Consider the following 26,519-nt stretch of genomic DNA (forward strand, 5'->3'; position numbering starts at 1 on the left):
TTCTGAATTTTCCTTCATTGTTTCTTTCCTATTTGCTTCTATTTCCTCCCTTTCCACCTCTAGCTTGGCTTTGATCACAGTTCTATGGTTTCTGTTTCCTCCCTGGCCTTTCCCCTCTGCTTTCTTGGCTCCCATTGCAAGCCCTCCAGTCTCCCTCTGTTCCTCTGATCCACATCACTGCTGTCCCCTTGTTTTCATTGACTGCTTCTGGTTCCTGCTCTGCCCCAATAGCCTCTTCTCTGACACTCTTCTCCCATCACTCTTCTTCCATCACTCTTGCAGATCCTTTCTTTTCACCTGAGCTCCTGTTAAATTCTCCTGTGACTTCTTTTCATTGTTGCTTTACAGTATTTCACCTCTCCCTTTCAAGACCCTCAGAGACAGCCATTGCTTTTGTTTCTCTTCCAGTGTTCAATCTTACACAAGCAGCAAAGGGGTATTAGGCACAGTCTACAGTGCATCTCCAGTAAATGGCCAGCACTCACCCACATATACACTTTCAGGTTAGAGCCTCTGCAATGTGTGTTTTTAATTAGAAATACATGAGAGGCAGTTTTTAGTCTATATTTTCTGGTTTTAAAAATATTTAGTAAGTTGTCTGTTACTACTGCAAAGTGAATTTAGTTATATTCCTTTAGCAAGTTCCTCATTCAGTGAAACACTTAAACATGTGTTCAAATTAAGACTATAGGGTGGTATTACTGGCCCCAAGGTTAAAGATATTCATTCACTTATCTGTATTTTAATACAAAGCCATTTATTCCCATCTTATGCTGGGAAACTTGATTAACAAAAGTAGTCACTGATATCAAACATTTCAGCCAACAGCAGCTAAAAGATTCTATGTAATAACATATTTCCTCTGTTACATATGTAATACATTTAAACTTGCACTTTAAATATCTAAAATGTATATGAAAAAACAGAAAAGGACAGAAATTGTAAAAGTATTCTAAAAGTAGACACACCAGTAAATATGGGTTATATGCAGGTAATTTGTTCTCCCCTTTCAGGAGCTGTTTAAAAGCTGTACTTACTAGTATTCTACAAACATATTAGAGAGGGAAAAAGTGCAGAGCACACTGATTGGGCTATTCTGAAATCCCCACTGTCTCCACACAAAGGCAACTGTACAGAATACAAATATTGCTTGATACCCACGTTTCTAATTACTTGCGAGATTTGTATCTAACAAATATATGACCTAATTTTCTCTCAAGCATCTAATCCTATTGTTATTTCAAAACCTTGTTAAATATGCATTTTGGAAAAAAACAACATGAAAAGAAAAAGTACTTGCATAAGATCTTATTTCCATGGCTTGCAGCTGTCAGACAAGCAGCCAACATAACCCAGTAATGATCAGACTGAATCAAATTCATGCCTCAATAATGCCATTGTACTCAACAGTTATATGAGGTATGAATTTGCAACATTCATTGCATTTAAAGAAATAAAATCAGGACAAATCAACAGTGATTATTAACTTTCCTCTATTATTTAGTGTAGTTTATTCAAAAAGCTCCATCAGCCATGAAACAGAAGGCTATCTTGGAAATTCCTGCAGGAATTTTATCATTCACTACTCCTACACCCAGGGCTGAGATGAATGATTCAAGTTTTATTTATTAAAAACTACTGGTTTAATTCTGAACTGTACCCCAGCATTTGTATTTTATTCCTTTTATATTATGTGCTTTTTTCACAAAAATAATTCACTAGAGATTTCACTAAGATAGATATCTGTAAAACAGACACTGTCCTACTTTCTTTAATACTGCCTGCACATGTGTGGAACCTGCATGGGAGGCTGGCCTAAAACCTGTCAGCTCACTGAAAAAGCATTCCCAGGAGCAGAACATTGTTTATCAAAGTCATCATTCCATACATCATAATTTAGCATCTATAAGAAATTTAAGGACTGATTTTTAATTGTTTGGTTTTGTTATGGGTTTTGACACATAAAGTGAAAGGAATATGTCTTTGCTAAGAAATAAAAAAAGGGCAAAAGAAAATCCACTTTGTCCTGTATGTGCTTAAATGCTAAAATTCACTTCTAAAAACAGTCCCTCAAAAGATGAATTTTCAAATTTTTTTGCAAAGTTTTAGACCCTAATATGAAAATACAGCAAGGAACTAGTTTCATGTTGAGTAATTTATAAAGGAAAGGATCAAATTTTCTCAAAATCTATTCAAGGTATATTAAATCAGATTCCTGTGAACAGTGTCTTTGTTATGGTATCTGTAGATATTTCAAACAGTGTTGTTTCAGTCTGCCTCTACTTTACATAGTATCTTTAATACTCTGGATTTCACCACTCTTTACAAAGATAGATAACTCCTGTTTTTGTTTACCAGATTGCGTAGTTGAGATATCATTCAAGAGACTTCAAAGTAATGGAGTCAGAAACAAAAGGGTTGATTTCTCTGTTGGGCAATGCTGCCTCCATGAAAGGAGAATGTCCCTCATGAGATTATTCTGAAATGAGGTTTTGTCCATATTCATTTGCTTTGCTTTCCCAGAGGGTTAAAAGTGGAATAGCTCTTCTGGTGGCAGAGTGGAGGAGCCTGGCTGCTTTGCTTGAGATCCAGAGAAGAGTTAAATGCTCCAGGAGCAGGCTGGCTATTTAACCGTTCCATTTGCCCTCATAATCTCTAGTAAGAGATGTAACCATAGTTTCCAAGGGAATGTGGAACGTGCAACAGTGAGGGACTATATAAGACTGCTGACAACTGTTCACATTAAAAGTTAGCAAATTCAAATTTGTCAGAGAAATGTTTGTCAAAACTGCAATTAGGAAACTCATGATTTCAAATTCTTGACTAGAAAATTTTCTCGGGGACAAGAAAGGATCCCTGTAAGTGTCACTGTTACCTCTTTCAACCTTCTGCTCAATGCAAGCCATCAGTTTCCTTCCAGCAGTTGGGAAGAAAGTCTGTAGCTTTTGACTGACCTGTATCATAATAATTTAGAGAGGCATCATCTTGACTTCAGATTTCAAGAAACAGAGCCTCCACTATACACAGAGATGAGATCTTCCAAAAGGTTGTGATCTTCACCCTTAAATACTTATATTTCTAGTATAATTCATCCCAAACTAATATTACAGAGCTAATCCTGCAAATGTATTCTCATCGACTTCCATGGGATGTGCACAGGAGACATGGTTTACCTGATTAATTTTTTAAAAAATTGCTTCATCATATTCCATCTCAGTGACCATAGCATTTCATCCTTTAGCCTTGGCAAATGGTGCTGCCAAGGTAACTTTCTGATCTCACTGCTTCCCTGTTTTTTGGCTTCTTTCCTTTTCCCTGCTACATCAGACATAAATTGTGTTAACTTTCAAGGGCTCGTAGCAGTTCCTGCCTTACATATCAGTCATTCAACATCACGAGGTCATCTCCTGCCTCTGACTTCTCCATTTCCCACCAACCACCTGTCTGGACCAAGTACTTTTCTGCTTTTTCCTTTCTGCTTCTCATGCTTAATATGCCAGATCTATTTATCCACTTTCTTCATATTCCCCTTCAAAACTTTGTTGTGATATCTGAGACAAGCCTGGGCTGTAAGTGTGCTGGGACTGTGCCTGTCATCCTTGCACTGTCTGCCCATCAAAACCTGTTCCTCATCACATATGTAGATTGCATACTTTAAAGGAGTATTTAAAAATGTCACCTGCCATTAAGGATTCCTTATCATAAAATTAGGAAATGTTCCTGTTAATAAGTTTGTCACAGTGAAAGGATCACCCTAGCTAGATGTCTCATTCTATGTTCTTTGGTTCATTCCCAGGCATTCTGCAGATGAGATGGTCATTTCAAAAAGTCTATTTGAAATACTGTTAGTACAGGAAAAAAAAAAATCAAGAATACAAGGGAGCAATTTTTTTGTCAGAAATTAGTATGTGGAAAAAGTACTTAAATAAATCTTGATTTTACTATTAGTCAGCTGTCTGCTAGTAATAAATGATATTTAGTTCCTCCCTTGTTATAAATACATATTGATTAGTTTTAAACTCTGAACTTCAGAATGAGTTATATCTGGTCATTGCTAAACTGCTCTCTTCACTAAAAAACTATCCCCAACACCTATTATACTGCATTTAATTAAGACAAGCATCAGCTTTATGTACCATTATTTGCTTCTGCCAAGTCTCTATGGTATAAATATTGAGCAGTCACATCTCCTGAATACTAATCGATCCTTCCTGAATTCCAAATGATTACATGAAGTTTAGGAAGTGTTTCTTTGCCAGTATTACCCTCCAGTGCTTACTGTAGTTGGACATTAAAGTTGAGATAAGAGCCTGGATAAGATGAGTGTGCAGTAAGAATTTTTCTAAATTCAGATGTAATGTGGGGAAGCCTAAAAGCCCTGCTGGAATACTACTTGTACAGAACCCCTCACCTGCTCTATTACCAGTGTTTACCAGGTGCAATTTTACAGGTACACTTGTGTAACAGAATGGATGAATGTAAGAAAACTGACAGTGAATTCAATTATACATCTGTATTGTAAATAACACACACACACACACACACATATATATATATATAAAGAGGTGTAAAAATAGTTGTATATTTACAAACTACCAAAAATAGAAACAGTCAGAGTGACGACTTTGAAGAAGACTGCATTGAACCCAAAGAACTGTTTGTCACTGTATGAGAAGTGGACACATTTGTGATGACAAGTCCATCCCTGGATAAGTGCTTCATTACTGGCTTACACTGGCTTGCCAGGGAAGACTGTCATGCAATACTTTTCATTTCAAATTTGCAGCACCTATTTAATCTTTATCTGCAATAAAGATCTACATGCAAAATTTGCTAGGTTATACCTTTATATCTGTATTACACTTAGTTACCTATAATCCTGCACGAATTGGTTCTTGTCTAATTTTCCAGTCTTGTTTCTTCTTTTCCTTTTGTTCTGATAAAACCTCCTGCCTCACTAATTTCTTCATTTAATTCTTCTATTATTTTTGTTTGTGTGCTCTTAACTACCATAAGTACTACAAAAATTTAGTAAATATTCCCTGTCATATTACTTCAATTTGATGCTTATACTCTTATTTTCCTATCTACATACATGGTATCTCAAATTAAACGCTCAGCAAAAACTGTGAAAGTGAAAATATTTACAACTTCATGTTTCATCATGGTTTGCTGCTGCATTTTTTTTCCTTATCTTTTCTGTGTATTTAGATTGCAAGCTCACTGAGGCAGAGATTCTGCTAGTCTGTAAATCTAACAGAACAATGAATGGAACAATGTTGTTACGTAAAGTGCAGTAAAAAGTTCGATAGCTCATTTAAAATATTGTTTTGGAGTTGGCTTTTTTTCTTCAGCTCCAGATTGCTGTGTGACTGCATCGATGTGAGTTACTGGAACCAGGTGAAATGGAGCACAGTCAGGCTTTGTGCTGCTGCTCCTTGGGTGTGTATTTACTCCTTCTAGTTCTGTGAGTGGTGGGAGTAGAGTCTGCCTTGGAAATGCTTCATTTCAGCCTGTTTCATCTGTATGAAGATCTTAGCACATTTCTTTTCCAAAAGCACAAATAGTGAGGCCCAGAACCTTAGATACCTCCTCCTATCTCAGCTCTGACAATTTAGGGAGACTTAAGGCAAGGAAAGATTAATTTGCTAATATTCCTCTCATTTTCACAGAAATGAGAACGGAGTGTTGCAGATTTAGATAGATTTCTGCCGAACCCTTAAGTAAGGCTGCGGTTTGTTTAAAAATTGAGTTCTTTTTTTGTTAGGTTTTTTTTTGTTGTTCAAGCAAGAGCCCATTGTTTGATGTCCACCATGATTAAATGTTTACTATTTTTACCGGACCCTCCTGTCTCATGTTAAGTGAGATATGAGATCAATAGTGGCTCTGCAATTATTTGTCCATTGATAAAGCCTTCATTTCTTAAATGAAGTACATTTATCTGTGTCCTGACAGTGATAAGGGAGTAGTACCAGTCAACTGCTGCCTAGTCTAGCATTTAGCTCCACAGCTGGACAAGTGCCTGGACATGGGTCAAATGATGTCTAACTTTCTTCCTATTGGCATTTCACTTTACAAACTACTCTGATGGGAGGTTTGAAAAATCATCCTTGCTGAGTTCAGATAATAAAAACTAGCAGGACAAATGGGAAGTTTTGATAAAGAGAAAACAAAGGCTGATTTCAGGTTAAGTGACCAGTCTGTACAGCTACTGGATGGTAAAATGAAGATGACAGAAAATATCCCATTTAAGGCACTCATTTGGTTCTTCAAGCATCATTTATATTTAGTCATTTATCATGTTTAGGTACTGAAAATTTGATCTGAACTTTATTCTGTGTTAGGAAGCAAATTTTGGCTCTGGTAAAAACTGTGTGAAATTCTCTTTGCCTTTAGTTAGGTCAAAATTTCAGCCTAGTGGAGCACCTGAATCTATTTCAGCCCCTGAATTAGAGAATTCTACAGATCACGTGGGATGAGTTTTTTGTTTGTTTTCATTTATTTGTTTTATTTCTAATTCTGATTTATGACAAATAAAGAGGGGAGTTTCCAAACTAGTGTCAAATGTGGTAATGAAAATTCAAAGAGGCTGATAAACTGACACATTTGCTTTTTCTATCTGTAATGTATTTTGATTCAAACCAGCAGTTATTAACAACTAGGAAATCACTTGTATTTAGTTTTTGAACTACTTTTTGATAATGTGTACCGTGGGCTATACTGGTTATATGCCATAGAAAAATTAGGTGTATTATTACCCTGGGATTAGGATAAAGAAATCACATTATCCTCAATTTGGTCAACTTTCAGAAAGCTAGAGATATTTATTGTCATTTGGTGGTAAATCTGATAAACAGTTACACAACTATGTGATCAGCATGTTTTTCAGAGGTTCCATGTGTAGGATGTGAGTTCATCGAGTAGTGTTAAAAGTAGGTTTAACACTCAAGTCTGTCAAAGATTTCTTTAGTCTTTCCCAGTTTTGCAACTTGTGCCTGGCCACTAACTTTCCATCCACTTTGTTATTACAGTTGCTGAGTTATCATGACTCCATCTTGGTTATCTGATGAGAACAGTAATCTAAATGTGATGGACTTGCTCCTCTCCAGAGAGTGGCAGTGACTGAACTAAAAGATGCATGAGGACCACTGAGGGTAGGCAGTCACTGAAGCATGAAGATCTGTGGACATGAAAGACTTATACATACAGAGAGGTAAGAACTACCCAGCTGTAAAAACATTTGCTTTTCACAACTGAGAGAGGGAATTTAAAAGTTATGTAGTTCTAGGTATATAAATACTATATAGCACTGAACCAAAGAGATGTCACACTAAAGAGACTGGTTACCAAACTATTCTGGCTTGTTGAATAATTGCTGAGTCAATACCATCATGTACTTGGCAGTGTTGGTCAGATGGGCCCATACAGACTGGATGGCCCACTACATAATGGAGCTGAGCTCACTGAAGTGGGTACATGCAGTTTGATTCAGGAAGAGTTGTGATTGCTGTCTCCAAAGGCTACAATAAATATGCATCTGTCTGAGCTTCAACAGCATCTTCTTTAATGCTGCCAAAAATCAAAAGGATTTTCCTGTATAAACCCTTTGTTACTTCTCACAAATAGATAATGAACAATTATCTCTCTCATTTAAAACCTAGCAAGCAAAACTGATATGATTTAATTCTATTTCAGAAAGTTATTCTAAGTGCTTTGGGTTTTGAACATTATTTTACTGTTAGTTTAATAAGATAATAACTTGTGAAATGTTAAGAAAACAGGCAGAGACCAGGTTCTTTGCCCTAAAGGAGTCTGCTGTCTTGTGAAGAGACAGACAACATAGTACAGCCATGAATAACAACCACCTACACAAGGCAGCCTTATATCTATATGGTTATAAAAAACCAAACAGCTTCTTCTCAATAAATTAATTCTGTGGATTACTGAGTTCATATTGCCTTTGAGAGGCTTTATATTAGATATTGTTTTTTCAATCAAGCGCTGTACTAAAGAACAAGAGTATAAGGTTTTATTGGCTTGGTTAACACTGGTGTGAACATCCCTAGAAATGTAAATAGGCTGGTATGTCTTGAAGCACTTTTTATTCCATTAAACATTACAGGGTCAGATTTTCAACAAGAAACAGCTGAGGTTTTTGAAATATTTTTTTGATTAAGTGATATTTTTTGGCATTAAGACCAGTTTTCTGTTGAAATACTTAAGAGTTGTAGATATGTGTCAAATGCACTGAGATACTTTAGGTATGATAATTGCTCCCTGTTATTTATGTAGAATTTGATGCTTAGCTACTCTTGACAGCCCTGCTGAATGCCTACCAGCATTGTTAGACACTTCAATGTCTTCTACAATCGGACTCACTCTTAGGATGTGAGGCATCTTATTAATTCCAGCTAGATGATTCACTCATTCTTTTGGGCACAAACTTAAGTACTTAGCTGGAAAGAGTATGTGTGGTTTTCATTTAATTTTTGTCATCATTCTCATCAAATATTTGCCTCTGTCCTATGGGTTAAGTGATACCATCTTTACATTTTACTCTTTTCAGAGTAACATGTAGCTCTGACTATTAGCAAACAGAATTCTGCAGTACGCTAAATAATGAGCTAATCCATTTCAAAGGTGTTGAACCTTTCTTAACTACATCACTTTAATATGCAAGTGATGTGACTACAAGATTCCTATTAGCAGCAAAATTAGTTCTTTTTATAGCAGCATAGAGAAAAACTGGCTAACCTGGCTCGGTACAAGCTTGTAGGGTATTCCTGCCCAACTGCTTCAGAAGTTGAGCATAGTACCTGGCAGAATTAGAAGAGCTAAAGGTGTGAGAATGATTCCTAAATCAATGCAAAATACTAGAACAGCTGATGAACATGATCAAACAAAAAGGCCACCTAAATGTGAGAATTTTCCAAATGCACTTCACTTATTCAGCTAATTTAAAATATTGCTGAACTGAGATGAATCTTCTAAATATTTTATCAGAAGAAGGCTACAGGCTCTACAGATATTTCTGTGCCACTGTATAATGACTAAAAAATCTACTTATTAGGAATTAGGAAATATGAATTCTTGTTATATCAGATTAATTCATAAAACATAATTTCTGCAACAGATGGTTTGCTTTTGCTTCTCTGAATCTAAGATATGGAAAGCAATGAAGCCCCGAATACAAAATATTAACAGTTACCAGGGAAATCCATCATCTCTTCCTAGGATTCAAAATGGACATACTTCATAACAGTCAATTCTGTTAGCATTATTCTCATTTCATTCTAATTTGTAAAATACTTCTTTTTTATTTTCTACAGGTACTGTGTCCTGTACCTCTGAAGTATTAGTCTTTTTTTGCTCCCTGCATTTAAAGAGAGCTTAATCTAAAATTTTCTCAAGCAGTTTCAAATTCTATAATACCACAGAGGGACATATTTAAGACTGTAATCGATGTTCTACAGTGTGACCTAAACTGTTCCTTTTAGTCTACTTGTAATTGTATTAAAAAAAACTTCTTTTTAGAACTTTACAGAAGTTTTTTTTCTAAACTGAAAATTAAAGAAAAGTATTATGTAATGTCACCAGCTGCTGCTATCTCTCACTGTTGTGTTTGGCTTACCTGTTCATTGTCTTTGTAGATGAAACACCTTTTCAGTAAAAGAGGTGTTTTTGCTACAGAGATATAGCTAGGTCTGACCTTATTTATGTTTTTAAGTCTCTCCGTTCAACTGTCTGCCAGTAAACAAAAATTCACTTGGGTAAAGTTCATTTAGACTAGCTTTATTAAGTCAACAAAGTGCAAACCTGAAACAGAGGACAGGCAGAAAAATCTCCTATGAAGTCAATAGGAATCCATCTCCCTAAACCCTTTTTTATTCCTGGCACCAGTGATTTTTCTTGACTGATTTATTGGAGGGCACTGGTTTAACTAATTTGTCTTGCATAGGTATCTTTCCCATTCTGTCCCCTTCACTAGTACAAAACAATCTTCGCTTTAAAGGTTATTTCCTAGCCAGATCTGGCATAAAGCTACTATCATTAATTTGCGCTTCAGGAGTTCCTTTCACTTTTTAAAAAACTATGAGATACATTCCTCATTTATGGGTTCCAATGTGACAGTTATTGTATGCAAAGGAGATTGTTTATACTTACCACAGATGCCTTTGAAAAAGAGGGAAATTTCAGCCATATCCCCACTCCATTTGGTTTACATAACTGTATTCAATATCACAGAAGAACACGGGAATCTGTCTTTTCCACTGTTCTCTAGAATATCTAATAGAATTTTATCCTTGTTCTGGAAAATTCAGTAATCGCATACAGAAATACAGAAAGTTTGTAATACTCCCTAAATTCCACAGTTTTAGGAGTCATTTCTGTAGAAACACACTTTTAGTCCTTATACATAATTTCCCTGCAACTGATAATTAAAAAATAATCCTCAGATTACTGTGAACCTCATTAAATATACTTCATAATGTGTTTCATGAAAAACTTAAGAAAACCAAAATATTTTCAATGTTTTAAAAAATCCCAAACAATAACACCATTAAGTATGAAGATTAAAATGTACCTACCTAAACTAAACAGCACCAGGAATTTGAGACATACAAATTCTCGTAGATCAAACTGCAGGGAACGAAGCTTTGCTACGAGTTCTTGTGCATGGCTCATGAGATTGTTGAGGGTGGCTCCAGCTTGGGATGCTATTATGGAATAATCCACCTGTAAAAGAGGACAGTATTCCTGTCTGGTTGTCACGGCCACAGAACCATTTTCAAGCAAACCGTTGTTTCAAGCAATCACATACAATTGTGATACTCCTGGATAAAGGAATCATTCTCAATTTAATTATATTATCAAGTATCAAGATGACTTTATATATAAACCAATTTTAGCACTATTGAAAATAATATTAAACCATATATCTTGATGGTATGTCACATTGCTGTGAGTGCTGGTTTGTCTGTATTAGCTTTTTGCAGAAGCTTTATACATGAAAACTGCTTATGACACTTGTAGCTGTCCCCATCTTGGTTTGTTTTATTCACTTGGTGTCTCTTGTTCTCATTGTAACTGTAAGATCTTGTGAAAAAAGACTGATGAAGTGAGCTTCGTGCCTACACTGGGCGTATTAGTCCACAGGGACACGATATTTGTGGGAATTGGTCCAGTGTCCATAACTTGGCCAGAAACATCTATTCAAGCCCAAAAATGTCGGTGTATTCCCACAGGAAACAGAGGTATTGTGTGGGTGGTTTCTGTTCTCCTTAGCTACACAAAATCCTGCTATTTGTTGGAATTGATTTGAACACACTTGTTCTGGCAAGTCCTGCCCTGCTAAGGGGGCAGGAGGAGCTGGCAGGTGTGTGACACGGGCCAGCTGCACTCACATTGTCCCGAGCAGCAACCGCAGCGCACGAAGCTGCTTTCCCTGGGGGAAGAGAAACAAGAGGGACTGCTCTGTGACCTGCTGCCCTTGTCATGCTGCCCGTTTGTTCTCAGGGCAGGCTGACCTGTCTATGAGCTTTGTCATGGATAGGGACCAGCAGAGAAGGGTGCTGCAGCCTACAAGAATGCCATGATGTGAAGCTGAAGTGCAGGGGCCGGGCTGAGCTGGTTCCCAGGCAAGGCTTGTGACTGTGAGGCTGGGCAATGGCGCAGGATGGAGCACAGTGGAACTGGTGGGTCAGAACCAGGGGGACCTGAGCAACTGCTTCAGCTAAAATGCTCAGCCTCTGTTCACCAGAGTGCCAGATAACTCCCTACAAGTGCCACTGTCCCATGGAAATGGCCTGGTGTGCTGCTTGCCCCCATGAGGAACCACTCCTGGCCAACTGGCTGAGCCATAAATGGGTCAGTGACACATTTTCAAAATGCCTTTTTCTCGCCTGGGTGCTCTAACGTTACCAAAACCTTTCTCTTTTAGGAGCCTCCAGAACAACAGGGGAATTGCTAACCATATTTCGTGTGAGCGCATGTAAGTGAAGGCTGTAAACGAAGACTAAGCACAATGGTAAGTGCACACTCTGGGTTAGTGATTTGTTTAATGGTATCAATGCTCTTATCCTGTCTTTAAGGTCTTCCATAATAAAGTAGTTAATAAGGAATGGACAGGTATCATCAAAGGAAACAGACCAATACCGCAAAATTTTGTTTTTCCAAGCTCTGATCCCTTAAAACATATTTAACCCCCTCAAAAATAACCCAACCCAAACTGTTAAGGAACATGTATTTCGAAATTATTTTTTTTTAAACTATTGATTTTGCTCAAGTATAAATGGCAGTAAAACAATAAAAAAAATCCTAAAATACTTTAAACCTGACAAAATTTCAGCCAAGAAAGACAGATGACTGAAAGAAACTAAAAATAACCTTTCCTAGTAATGACCTTAGTATAATCAATAGATTACTGACTTTTAATAAGACATTTCTTTTATATGTACTCTTACTGCTCCCAAGAAACTGACTGAAGGCAACTGCACAAGAAAAATGAAGTTACACTTTTTGTATGGAGGTTAAGAATACTGATGCTTTGTAGAGTTGGAGCAGTTCAAGTTGTGCTTATGTTTCAATTAAGACAATGGATTATGCTTAAGTATCCTGTGAGGTAGGTTTTATTGCTCTCTTTTACACCAGGGGAAACTTGAAGTAGTGACATTAAATCACTTACTCAGGGCCAAAGAAATCTGTGACAAAATTAGGACCTGATTTTTGGAAATCCCAGCCAAACTGTCATTCAAAATCTACTTTCTAGTTCACCTCTTATTTATCTCTTTCTGTACATACATTTATACATATTTCCTTATTCATATTTACTTATAGAAATAATAAGAAAAAATAAAGTAACATACCTCAAATACTTTTTACTCAAAGAATTTAATATAGTGACATGATTCAACTACTTCATATTGAGAAACTGGTCACATATAAAGATCAAATTTCACAACTTAATTTCCCTTTTGTAACTATTAAGAAGGGGAAAAAAGCTCAAAATCCCTCACTGAGGTTCCAGTTTGTGGGGAAAATACGCTACTCACTTCATAGTAAGAAGTTAAAATGTCTGAATGTCAAGAATATCAGTGGCCTTAGTGCAGCGATTATGCCATAATGGAAAAACCCAGTAGATGCCTGGATCTCCCACCATCCCTCTACTGGAGAGCTCTCAGGCAACCTGCTACTCTTTCAGGTGCATTTAATATTTGCAGCACCAGCAAATTTGTCTGGGAGGCAAGTCCTCATCTGCCACTCACCAAGAACAGGCTGTATTAAATTTTTATATTTATTGACATTTCATTACCATAATTGACTGCAGTTGGTTCTCTAGTAGAAGGCACAGGGCTGCCTCCTAAGCAGGAGAATTGGTCCCTTGAGTAGGATTTGCAATTAAAAACAACGCAGAATGGATTTTTTTTTAATTGTGTAAATATGATGAGTTGAATTTTCAGCTTTAACTAGAGAATACTAGGTGTGCAGAAGGCTTTTTTCAAGAGTGAGCAAAATTATGAGTCAGTGGAAAGACGACCCCCAAAGGTGTCAATCAGTTTATACAAAAGCAACTGTGCATGAAAAAGCCTCAGTTAATGTCTATTCTGAAAAAGTGGTCACAATTAAGTTAAGTGTATGCTATCCTGCTTGCTTGGACCTGTATGCAGAAATTGATAATAAAAGGTATATTACACCTTCCAATTCATGATTAAAACCACTTTCAAAAGACAAAAATTAAACCAGCTTGGATTTTGTGCAAAATGCTTAATTGCATACTGAAGTCTTAGCATTTACTTTATATTGTACCATTGATTACTTTTGGTAACATCAAATCCACAACTGAACTAAATTATTCTTGCTTTCCAATTAATACTATTTCATTTCACAGTTGATTTTGATGTTGAAAATGGTACATTGACTGGCATTTTTCTAACCCGAAGCTTTGGCAAAGCTTACACAGAACCTAATTTGGAAAGAAAATGATGGGTGTAAAGTAACGGCTGCACAGACAAACAGGAGTGTGAATTCCTCCTGTACCCTAGGCTAAATAAATGCTGCAGCTGAAGGCCAAAAAGGCAGGGAGCACCTGTGCTTTTTTGTTTTGCAAATGATTTATCATGGTAATGAATGACTCCTGAAGACAAATCCCTGGTTTCCCTGGGCTCAGATGGTAACTTTTCTGGCAGAATCAGGTGGTGGGCTCTGGTATCAATTCCTTTCTATGCTCACAAAACAGAGTCTAACAGTTAATGGTGGAATTAAAATCCTAAAATTAAGCAGTGTTTGATTTCTAGAATATGATCATGGGATCATGTGGAAATATTGTGTGGAACTGTACTATCTCTTTCAATGCTTCAGCAAGCTTGAAATAGTCTCAAGAATATAAGCCTAAGAGTGATTTTAGTTGTTGATGGCTGTTACAAGGTGCTGATTATCCCTGAATGCCATTCCTTCCAGCCATACAGGAATTGTACACCTAAGGAATACAGCCCCTGCTGTGGCTCTATCCAGTACCTGTATAATGAATGAACGTTCTGGCAGACTAAGGCGGTTCAAGCTAATGAAAGATTGATTTCATACTTAATTTAGTAAATTAGATTACTGTGTGTTTGGGGCACGAAGGCAAAGGAGGTAGTGGGTGCCTGTGTGCAGCAATGGGATCATCCTGCTCCTCCCTGCTCTACTCAGTGCAACTGCAACCCTGGCCAGCACATCTGGCTGCTGCTGCTGGGAGGCTGCTCCCCCACTTCTCCCTCCTCAGCTGCAAACTGCACTGAAAGCCTGTGGAGTTCTCCACAATAGCCTGCCCTGGGTTTTGAAGTCCTGACCCTGCTGAGAGCCTGTGAGCTGGCTCGAGTGCATGGTATGTGGGTGGATGAGTTACTCTTGGAAGGATTCATTCAGCACAGTATATAGCAAACAAGTTAATTTACTATCACAACCATAATTACCTTTCCACTGTTTCCTGAATTATATATTTCAGTGGCAATTGTGGTGGTTATTAAACTCATTTTGAGCTTTTCATAGGATTAATGCTTTCATTAAAAACAATATTTCTGTTACATTTCTAAGCAAACTTGGAAAACACTTTGAAGAGGCACCTACATACAAAAATTGAGGAAGACTCAGCATGGACAAAAACAGCAGATATGTTTGTATCTACAGGTTATCAGGTTTGGATATATTAATTAAAATTGTGTTGACTTATGCAGCATAAGATGCTTGTCATTTTAACATGATACACAATGATAGAAGATAATGAATTAAGTTGCCAGTGAACCTTTCCCCTAGGATGATGTTATTGTGCTTGATAATTAGCTATAATATGCGAATAGTAACACTTCAAAGTACTGCATTTACTTTTTCTACCTTAGTTTCAGAAAAACTCATACATCAAGAGTGGAAAAATTCTATGCCCTGTAGTTGATCATATATAGATTAATTTATAGTAGATGTTATAAAACACATAATAATGAAAGTATTGTTAAGCCTATTTGGATAGCTATTTTAATCAGTACCATTAAATTTTCTACTCTAGCAATGGTGATATTAAGTTTTTCAAATGGTGAGTATGAAGATGCTGAAGTGAGGAAGCTTAGAGTACAATAGAATCCATTTCTTTACCAAAGTGTTGTAATGCACTTTTGTGCTTTCTTGTATAGAGATGATATGATATGAAATCACTGCTGAGCTTGAATATTCAATACACTTCATCTGAAGACAGAGCATCACTGGAAATTTTTTGTGACTGTCTGGGTAACAAATCAAAGGCTATGCTAACTCAGAAAGGCTTTGACCAAACTCAGCAGAGGGAATATTTGGCAACAATGAGTAGAGTGTAGGTATGAACAAAAGCAGCGGCTTGTGTCTGCCCAGATGAGGCTACAATTCAGATGTTGTGTATTGACTGTTCCATGAAAATGCACGAACAATGGTATTCTGTGCAGAGCTTTAGTATCTACCCTGTGTGTGCTGGGCCTTGGAAGCTGACAGTGTGTTGCTGGTGTAGAAGTTACAAAAGAAAAGTGCTCGAGTTGGAGGAATTAAAGTTCTATAATTGGAAATGGTCTGTTAAATTACATGCCACACGGCAAACCTACAAAACTCAGCGTGTGGAGAGCATATTGGCAATGATTTACAGTTAACCACTACACTGCAAATCACTCCTTAGCTGTTTTCTATTATGAAATTTTGAGAGTTGTAAAATGCATTTGTGCTACTTTATTTCCTTTTGAAATGGTAATTGCTACTGCTGAGGGGCAGTACTTAGTGCAGAAAATGAAGTGTGCAGCATAGGGACGAACTTGTTTCCGAGGAACTGCTGAGGAATTGTAATGATCTGAAAAAAGTGCTTTCTTGAAACATACACACAAAAGAGCTTCATTTATGAAACCTCAACCAAATAAATAACAAAATAAAATACAGTCTTTTTGTGCAAGGGCCAAAGCTTGCTGCTTAGCTGCTGACTACAGTTTTTGCCTATCAAAGTGGGAACAGTGGATTGACACTGGGTAAAACTCATAAGCCAGTGGCTTGAGGGAAATGCAGATATATGGAAATGTGATAGGAGTACCCTAAGGTAATGGGTTTTGAGCCAACGTGTTTGAAAATTATCAAGTATGCTTCTGACTACTGGCCCATTTTAGATACCTAGTATAGAACTGACAGTGGTATGGCCCTGGGGAGCTGGATGAAGTTTGACTTTTGTGTCTGAGGAACAGAGGCTGTGCAGTCTAAGTGGAGAGAGCAGGTATGTTCTAATTAAGTGGTGGTATGTTCCCCCCTTACAGCTTCTACCATGATTGTGATTGTAAAAAGGACTGTGTTTATGAGTAGCTTTTATGGAGGGATATATTAAGGAAAGCGGGGAGTGAGGCTTCTGAGGTCTTAAATTTACCAACTTGTGACAATAATCTTGATCTCTCAGGCAATAAACTTGGCAATCTAGCTCAGGTCCTCAGTTTAAAGTTATTATCTTTGAAAGCCAGATGATTGACTGTAATTTTGCTCATAGTGCTTTGTTGGTAGCAGAAATAAAAACACTTTTCATCAGAAGTGTCAGAGTGCTTTCCACACCTTAATCAATTAATTTTTATGAAATAGTTGAATGGTTTTTCCCTGTCTCTACTGCAGAAACTGAAATGATCAGGACAGCAACCAGAAAGTATGCAGCACTTGGTGCACTAGCAAAGACTCATAGTACCCGGGTCTAGAAGTGTGGCTTTCTAGGATTATTTTACAGTTGTTACAGAGAACACAGTCATAATTGTCCTTTCATAAATACTTTTGAACTGGTATTGTGTCTTAGAATGCAACAATCTGAGCTGATGCTGTGAAAACAGTCCAACTTGACATTTAAGAAAAGAAACAGTTGGATTGGATCAACTTGTCTAAAAAAGTAACTCACAACTTAGCCAGGATGTAAAGGCAGTGTACAGCTGCTGAAGCCAGGAATGGCTCAGGACAAGTAATGCAGAAGCACTGTCCATGCCCACTGGCATGTAGAGATGATGTTACAAAAGCGTTCAGCTGTAGTTGAAACTTCCAAGGGATGTCAAATTGATAGTTAGGGAATGAACAAGGAAAATGTGGGACGGCTGCTGGATTCAGATGATGACTTAGTGGCAGCAGGAGCAGACCAGGCTGAGGTTCTCAGTGCTGCCTTTGCCTCAGTCTTTACTAAAAAGGTCTCCCAGGCTCTGTGTTTTGCATCAGGGCTTGAGGAGGAGGAGAGTGACCAGCACTGGGTGTAAACTGAAAAACAAAAAGAGTTCAGACCAGAACTAAGGCAAAATTTCCTCCCCATGAAAATGGTCAGGCTGTGCATGGAGGTTTTGCAGTTTCCATCCTTAAAGGTTTTCAAAGCCCAACTGAACAAAGCCCTGAGAAACCTGGTTTGAGCTGGGGGTTGAACTAGTGACTCCTTAAAATACCTTTCAGCCTGGATTATTCTGTGATTTTAAGATTTGTGGCTCTGGCAATTCTAGGTGTTCTAAAACTTCTCCTTAGCTCATCCAGCTTTGTCGACCTAAATAAAAGAGGTTCTTCAAAGAAATTATTTCTATCTATGCAAATAATTTTAATAGATGATGTTTTAAAGTAAACATTTTGGAATGATCAATAATACACAACTCAGGTACTGGCACAGCACTGGCATTCTGCAATACCTCAATGACCAGTGGCCTTTCTGTGAGCACGTGTGGCACCCACAGTCCAGTGAGAGCTGTGCCTGCTCCTGGAAGTATTCTGACTTTTCCACCAGGATGGCAGTGACCAGAGCTGAATGAAATCAGGACAATACAGTGGCATTACGTGTAGATTTTAGAATCCTTCGAGTTTCAAAATCAGCAGCCAGAGACTGCATATTTACTTCCTGTCTAGTGTCTCCCTATTTCTCAAAAAATCTCTGGCACATCCATGGGTGTGTGTTCTGCAGCTGTTAGCAAGAATGATATGGCAAGGAGTCCATCCATAAGGAAAAGGACTGACTGTAGTGCTCTTGTTGCTAGCCTAGTAATATGGTTCCTTGCCCTCCAAACAGCCTAAGTGCAAAGAGGAAAGCACAGAAGATGATGAGAGACTCTGGGAGTCTTGCACCAGCTTCAAAATTACAAGCTTTGGCATGGAAAACTGAAACTGGCTTTAAAGAAGAATGCATTAAACCTATTTTACAAACCTGGGAAAAAAATGGATGCAATCAGTTCGATTTAGCCAGGTTTTAATTTAGTTAGACTGCTTTGAAATACACAGCTTCCAAATCCAGCTACTGATTTGGAATAGTACATTTAATAAGTGTCCTGCTACCTGTTGTCCAACAGTGGAGAAACGCTTTGCTTTGCCTGGAGATGATGTATGCCTGTTTTGTTTTTTTTTTCAAGAAAAGAATGGCTTATAAGATAAAAATTATTACTGTGGGAAAATGGGCACAATGGCTAGAACATAAGGATATTCAAATGTCTCTAATGATTTCAGAGGGACTTAGACACTCAGTACCATTAAAAACTAGCTAATCACATAACAAATGAGACACTAATTTAGCAGTTCTCTCAGGAACAGAAAACTGTCAATATACTTATAGCTTTATAAACACAGGAATAAGCAAGCACTGTGTGTGATAAATGAACTAATTGCTGGTAAAATTGTCTGTCTTTTGTAGATGATGAAATAGAAAGGGGATCAGTCATTTTCTCAAAAGTATCAATATAAGTCAAGAGCAATGCAACTAGTTTTTTCTAATATAATTAGGGAATACACTACTATCTGAGACAGGCCAGTGACTTTCCGTGAAGGTGCAGGAGTCAGTTCCATAGCTAGAATTTGAATTTTCCCATTTCCTTACTTGGAAAAGTCAATAATTTCTCCTTTCTACTCTAGACCTTTTAATCATAAATTCAAGCATTTATGTCTCGTTTTGATTCTTATAAACACTTGTTCTCAGTGCTAAGAAATGGCTTCAGTTTTAAAATTATACGTGAAGCTGTAAGGAGATTCCGCAACATGCGGACACAAACGGTGTGGCACAGAAAAAGGAGCTCTTTCCCAAGTGTGTATAAATTGAGATAGTTTGGTTTGCAGCTACTTAAATACCAATAAGCCACTGTTTGTTTTCACTTTGAGTCAGAAACATATTGTCCAGGCACAGTTTGCTTCTCCTTGATACTGTGATTTTTCTGTTAAAAGCAGAATAATAATCTTAGGAATAATATTCTTATTTTACTGGCAAGTTCTTTGTACTTTGGAAAGTATGAGGAAGACAAAACTTTCTATTTCTTTTGGGTTTTCTCACTGTTTTCATAATATTTGCCAGACTACAGGTCTTGCATTTTGGGAGATCTATGTATCTGACACCCAAAGAAAATTAACCCTTGGAAAGCTGTGCAGAAACTGCAGGATGCCTATCCTGAGACAGCTCCTGAGATAATATCTGCATTTATAGCCTCTGGACTGAATAATTTCCCTGTGATTAGATGTCTCAGCTGCCCAGTTTCTCACACATGTGTGTATGTCTCTAAACCCAAGATATTTCTGAGGTAGTAAGCTGCAGGTTCTCTAGATTTCTGACTGTTAGTGATTCTTTTCAGTAAATCACAATTCTGAAGGCGAAATAAGCTATACTTGCTTAAATCTAAAGTATTAGGTTTAGGAGTGTTGTTGGTGCTGTCAGAAACCATTTTAGCCCCAAGGAAATGCAACTTCTTGAGAAACATTTCTCATCTGGTATTTTTCAATCACTGAAGTATACAAGTACATTTGAAAAGCAAAGCGATTATATCTGCTTTTATAAGTTTAACTGTAATCAGCGGACTAGAAGCAGAGTGCACAAGTCATTTTATCTACATTATTTGTGGAGAATCTCTGGGAACACAGGAGTGCTTCTGACCTAGTTAAACTCCTGCTATTTTGAAAATTATTATAAAAAAAGGACATCAATATTTCTCTAAGACCACATACTCACTTGTTGCCCGGTAACCAGAAGGATGGAGCCTTCTTTCCCATGTACCACTTGCCGGTAAATGTGATCTAGAATTAAGAGTTCGCTCCAGCAGTTCTGAAGCAACTTCATTTGGTCATCAACCTGTAAAGTAAACATGAACGTTGGTGGCATCACTCTGGGAGTAGGTCTACATCACAATATGGAGACAGTCTTCCTTCAAGCATGTGGCTAACATCATGAGAACAGAAATGCTACCTAGAATTATTAACCCACAAAATTGCTATTCTCAGCTGAATAAACAGGACACTGCTGAAACCTTTATCCATAAAGTGTATAGAAATTTTACTCCTGATTAGATTAATGGAAAACAGAACTATGGCACTGTTATGCAAAGTAATAATAACTGTGTATTTATAAAATGCTAATGCCAATGGGATGTTATTTTCACCCAAGAGGAGCAGAAATAATGCTGATATGAACTTTGCCATACTCCCCATCTTTGTAACTCAGCTTCTGGAAATAGTAAAGAATCTGCAGATTCAAGAGCATTATTGCTACAACAGGCCCAAGTCACAGGTATGTCCCTTGCAAAAGGAAAAAGTGAAGAGAGAGGTAAACACTTTCTAAAAATCGCTGTGGAGGTTTGAAAAGAGAATAACACTTCATGAACAGAAGCTAAGCAGCTTCAAGGGTCACTGGTAGGGCAAGAAAGGGCAGTTCAAGAAAGTCAGTAGTGAGCAGTGAGACACATCACTGATTGTATTTGGGAACAGAAGGAACATGCTGGGCACTCAGCACAAGCAATCTACATTAAGATTTTGTGAAGTTATTTGGGATGTCCATACTGGAGAACCATGAAATATGTCCCTAAAATGACTCCAATTACAACTGGATTGCATTCAGTTTTATTCATTTAGAGAATGAAAAATAATTAGGATTTCCATGGAAATGGGAGGGAAAAAATCACAAATTAGTGGAAGGCAGATTATGAAATTAAGTCATCGTAAGGATCAATATCCTCTGGACCTATTCTTACTGATCTTACTGACTTCTTTTCAAAATGAAACAAAGTCTTTGACTTCCGATGTGTGCCCTGAAAGAGTTGAGAGATGCTTGCTACAATTTAGTGTGGTCATAGCATGTATATAGTTGAAAGGACTCTAAGAATCTTCATAGATAGTAATTTCTGAACAGATTAAAAATGCTATAAATCAGAAGAAGTAAAAAATAAATTAGCATACTTAAAGTGGAGCAATATCTAGAATTTCTGAGACATGGAACTATTAAAATTGCTTTTCAGGGGTTCTAGTTTCAATTCCTTTAGAAACAGATTTTGTAATACACAGGAAACCACATTACAAGGAGTAATCCTGCATGAGCTGAACTAGATAATGCAGTAGATGTTTTCACGTTTTTTCAATAAGACCTAATGCGTTTCTGAACTTTATTATTTCAAGCTTGTTTTCTGGTTGTGTGATAGAGAAGGAAGTGACATTTGTTACTTATAGATTTTTGTAGCATCATCTGTGAAAGTTACTTAGTATTGTCTCTCTCTTTCTAGTTACTTGCCATACAGCTTGGACTTTAACATCTGAAATATTAAAATCTCTGTTTGCCTCCTTCATTTATCTTAACTTTCTCTTAACTTTTCAAAGGCAGAAGAGTCTGTGTGCCACAGATCCCATTCTCCCACAGAGATCATAGAGCAAGACTGATTTGCTATTAAAGATCTATTCCTCTTCATAAACATGTATTTGACTACAAAACCATTTAAACCAAGTGATTTGTTAGCTCAAGAGAGACAGTAAATTACCACATTGATGCACTTTGGCCAGGTTTCAATTAATTATTTGAAAAATATGTTTGAAATTTACAGATTCTATTATTCTTGCTTTTTATGTGAAGCTGTTCCATGATAATTTTCTCCTCTGACCAAAAACGTGTTGGAAAAATCACAAAAATCAAATAAATCATGTGAACACACCAGTCATCCAAAATTAACATTTCACACAAAGCTATCACAGCTTACATCTGAAGGAAACAAACTGTGAGACAGTTTAAATATTCAGCATCCATGTCATAACAACTTACACCTGAATAAGAGGTCAAGCATTTGACTCTACTATAAATTACATATTTCCAGCTAACCCATCTGTCTCAGCCACAGGCTTTTGAAAACAAACTACACTTTACAGGTCTGGCTTTCTGAAGATCCCAACAGCAGCTAGTCTGCAATCAAAGCTTACCTCCCAAGCTTTATCATACCATTACTACGCCAGCGCTGTGAAAACAGTGTGAGATGGTAAAATCACAACAAAATTGTTTTGCACATAGTCTGTTCCTGCTGTTCTACAAGACTCATAAAACTAGCAACAGTGAACATCTGCTAGTGGTTCACAAAATCTACTCCTCTGTATTCACTGCAGTTTAACCAGTGAACGCCTATAAAAATGGATAGCACAAAAAGCACAATACACATCCCAAACACAGTGTGGCCTGCAGAAGATTATCAGATCCAGCTGCTTTTGCCATTTTAAGAAAACTGGTGGGGCAGAAGAATGCTTCCCATTTCATACTAGGAAGAAAGAGACATGACTTTAAGGAGGATCACTGATTACTAAAATGTATGGCAAGTGACCAGTTCCAGCCTATTTCTGAAAGACATGCAGATGCAGAAAACCACACACTTTATCTCGATAACGCAAACAACATGAAAAACAGAAAACAACATAGATCACATTGAACAAAAATGGTAACGCATCACTCTGCATGTTAGAATGAGGTGGTAAAGTTTATGATGTGTGTAACTTCAGCCAATACACAAACACGTTTGTGTTTCCATGGCACGTTGAAAAATGAGTTGCAGAAAGTGCATTCTCTGGCAAAATGAAAAAGTCAACCTTTCACCAGAATAACTGCATGCATTCAACTGAATGTGCCCTGAACTGATCCTGAAGTTCAGAACTGATCTTCAGTTCTGAAGAGGAAAATCTTCTGCAGAAAAAGCCTCTTCTGGACTTCAGTCTCCTGACTCCAAAGCTACTCTGCCATTACCAGGGGAAGCACGAGCAAAGATAAGATTCTGTCACCAAGATAACTTAGCTCCAGCCTGGGACTATCCATAATCAACAAATTTTTCAATTGTGGTATATATTGAATTCAAACAAGCTCGAAAACTTGTGCTGACTAAATGTTGATGTTTTTCAGTTCACAGAGATCTTTAAGAGTACTATCAGTGTTTTAACACCAACAAAAAAAAATTGCCTGTTGTCCCAACTACTGAGAATGCTTATAAATTAAACATTGTATGGCCAAGAACTGCCTGCTGCAAGAACACTCCCCAGATCTGCAGCTGCTCCCTGCCATAAGAGAACACCGACACAAGGATTAATGTAACCCATGTCTTACCTAAGCAAGTTGTCAAACAAGATGCCCATTTGACAGCTATCTACCCTCAAGCAAAAGCATGAGTGAATGCTGTGCCCACATGGTTAAGTTTAGGTCCTTTCTGGCCATTAGCATTCAGATGAAGACACACCAACTGGAACTTGTTGCTGAAGAAATGCCTTTTAAAGAAAGATGTGGAAGAAGGTAAGGGAGGATGTGTGACTCAAAAGAAATAGGAGATCATTTCTAGCATGCGGGGTGGCATGAAAGAGTAATAATGCTATGAGTATGAAATAAGAAAAACATCACACTGTTAACTGACGAGGGAAGCAAAGAGAGTGCTTAGGAGGAGGCCTTAAATGAGGGGAACGGGGAGGCAGTGTGGTGTGAGAAGACATAAGGGGAGCTGGATGTGCGTAAAACCTTGAGTGCGAGGATGATGACATGCAGAATTTAAGGGTTTGTGAGACAGTAAGTGATGCTGCTGGGGCAGAGAAGGAGCAAGTACTTTGTCAGAGAAGCAGAGGATGGCAGTTGTTATCAGCACAGGTGTGGTATTGCTCATCTGCACAATAAATTTGATTCTGTTAAATATCTAAATACAGGTTTGAACACAGAATTCCACGGCGGCATGCCCGAGTTCCTTCACTGACAACTGGAATTATAAGGTAACTTTAAATCACTTTTTTCCTGAGTTCTCCACTAACAAGGATTAAAAAACAGGCATGCATGGGAATACATTTAGATGCACCTACTAGTTTGCATAGTTTATCTTGCCAGTGTAGTGCAGGCCACATAGAATATTTCCAGGAGTAAAGGAAACAGACTCTCAGCTTGATGTATAAAGGTCTAATCCTGAGTACTATGGTGGCACACTGTGTCTGGGCAGGACAAAAAGATGGTCTGGGGTTGGGAGTGGTGGCGTCACATTTGTCTGCTAAACCCTGGACTCCCACTCATCTGGGCCCTGAGCTTTTGACACAGGACTCCATGGAAGTTTGTCAGTCTTGCTGAGGCCTCTGTTGACACTGAAATACACAATCACACCTTATCAATTGTAGGAAGGACTTATCTCAGAAATGCTGGTTACTCATCTGAAAAACTATTTGTGCTGATGTTATAGATGAGGGAGGCTAGTGTGACACAAGAGTAGTATTGTTGTAGAATGTATGCTTCCCACAGCACAGAACGTTAATCATTATAAACTTTTGTTTTCTCTGAAGAACAACATTGAAATTGCCAAACAGTAAAACGAAGAAAAATGTGTATGCTTTGCTGAAATGCACCTTAATCTTATCAAAACCACACTATGTCTTTCTTTTAGGAAAATGTTTCACAATATTTAGCATACTGTAACCAACAACTGCAAATTTATTATAATTTTTCTTCTGAAGGGGTATTTTCAGCCTGACACTTGATGAATTACCTGTTAAAAATTTCAGGGTCATGGTTTTTTTGTGTTGCTCTAAGTTAAATATTTTCCTTATAATTATTGCTGCAGATTCAGTTAAACACTGCGCTCACATTTTACCCAGTCTATACCTCCCTTTCTCAGAAGCTGGAGAATCCTTTTTCATCTCTGTTCATTTGCATCAACTTGCCACTATAGCTTTGGGCTTTTCTGCTACTAAAAATTTAAAAGGGTATCTAATGATTTTTAAAAAATATGGTAATTGAAATTTATGTGATAAAACTGTGCTGGATTCAGCTGAATTGTTTTTACTTATGCTTCCAGAAGGGAATGCAAATATAGAAAATAATATGAAGCGCTCATCTCATAGTGCCACTTTTAAATTCTATGGCCATTGAATAGCCATTTCCTAGTGAATATGAAGTGATTAAACATCTGTCTGAACTGTTCAGCCTGAAGCATACAGGTTCAAGCAATGGTTGAACTTTCTTTCAAATGCAGTTAGGAGATCACTCACAAGTCGTTGCAGACATATAGTTTGAGTTGTTACTCCATTTTCTTATGCCATAGTGATGCAAATCACCTCAAATCAAAGTTTTATAAGACAAGTGCACTCCAGAGGCTATTTTTTACTTGTGAATGCATGCATGGTTTCCAAATCATTATACAGATAGGGGAGGATTTGGACTCTCCAGATGAGTTGCTGCTAACAGTGGGAAACCTCCTGTGGAAGGCTACTGTCAAAAAGCAGCACGTAACAACCAATGTGGTTTTTGAAGTGAATGCACGTAACTTTCAGAATCAGTGAATGCCCTAATAAAATCTGATTACTACCTATAACATCAGTAATAAAATGCTACAAAGTTCAAGAAGAAATGTTTTAATATTAACTATGGTTGTTCCAGCTCTTTACTAGAAACCTGTGTGTTATATAAAATTTCTATGTGAAGGCAGGGAGTGATCTTTACAAGCCCATGTTGGGGTAAATGATTGTGAAGGGAATATAAAATCTGTCCAAGTTTGGTAGCATTTTACATTTGTCTTGATTTAAAAATGGAAGGAAATACAGAAATACTTCAGTGTATGCCTTTTCCTGCTCCTATGAAGCATGCAAAGAGGCTGTTATAAGGGTGCAATTATACCTGGAGTCTGCCTGTGTGTGTGTGTACCTCCTCCTTCAGTAACTTCTGAATCCACTGGTCAGAGTCAGATTATTTCAACGGGAAGTTCATCTATCCAAAATGTTAAGTTCCTATATTCTTTGTGTAAATCAGTGTCCAGATAGAG

The 26,519-nt window shown here is 37.5% G+C and overlaps 1 protein-coding gene across 4 annotated transcripts in view; it reads right to left on the reverse strand.

Moving 5' to 3' along the window:
* The window catches only part of NR5A2 (nuclear receptor subfamily 5 group A member 2), an 88,602-nt gene that overhangs the window by 16,996 nt on the left and 45,087 nt on the right, over positions 1-26,519 (reverse strand). For all 4 annotated transcript variants that reach the window (XM_051808332.1, XM_051808312.1, XM_051808322.1 and 1 more), the window contains 2 exons: positions 20,456-20,575; positions 10,590-10,737 (listed from right to left, as the gene is read on the reverse strand). In XM_051808332.1, the coding sequence (XP_051664292.1) occupies positions 10,590-10,737; positions 20,456-20,575 (268 nt within the window). The remainder of the gene's footprint in view (positions 1-10,589; positions 10,738-20,455; positions 20,576-26,519) is intronic.

The sequence above is a fragment of the Manacus candei genome, unplaced genomic scaffold (genome assembly GCF_025592945.1).
Source record: "Manacus candei isolate 608988 ecotype Guabito, Panama unplaced genomic scaffold, ASM2559294v1 h1tg000005l, whole genome shotgun sequence".
Lineage (NCBI taxonomy): Eukaryota > Metazoa > Chordata > Aves > Passeriformes > Pipridae > Manacus > Manacus candei.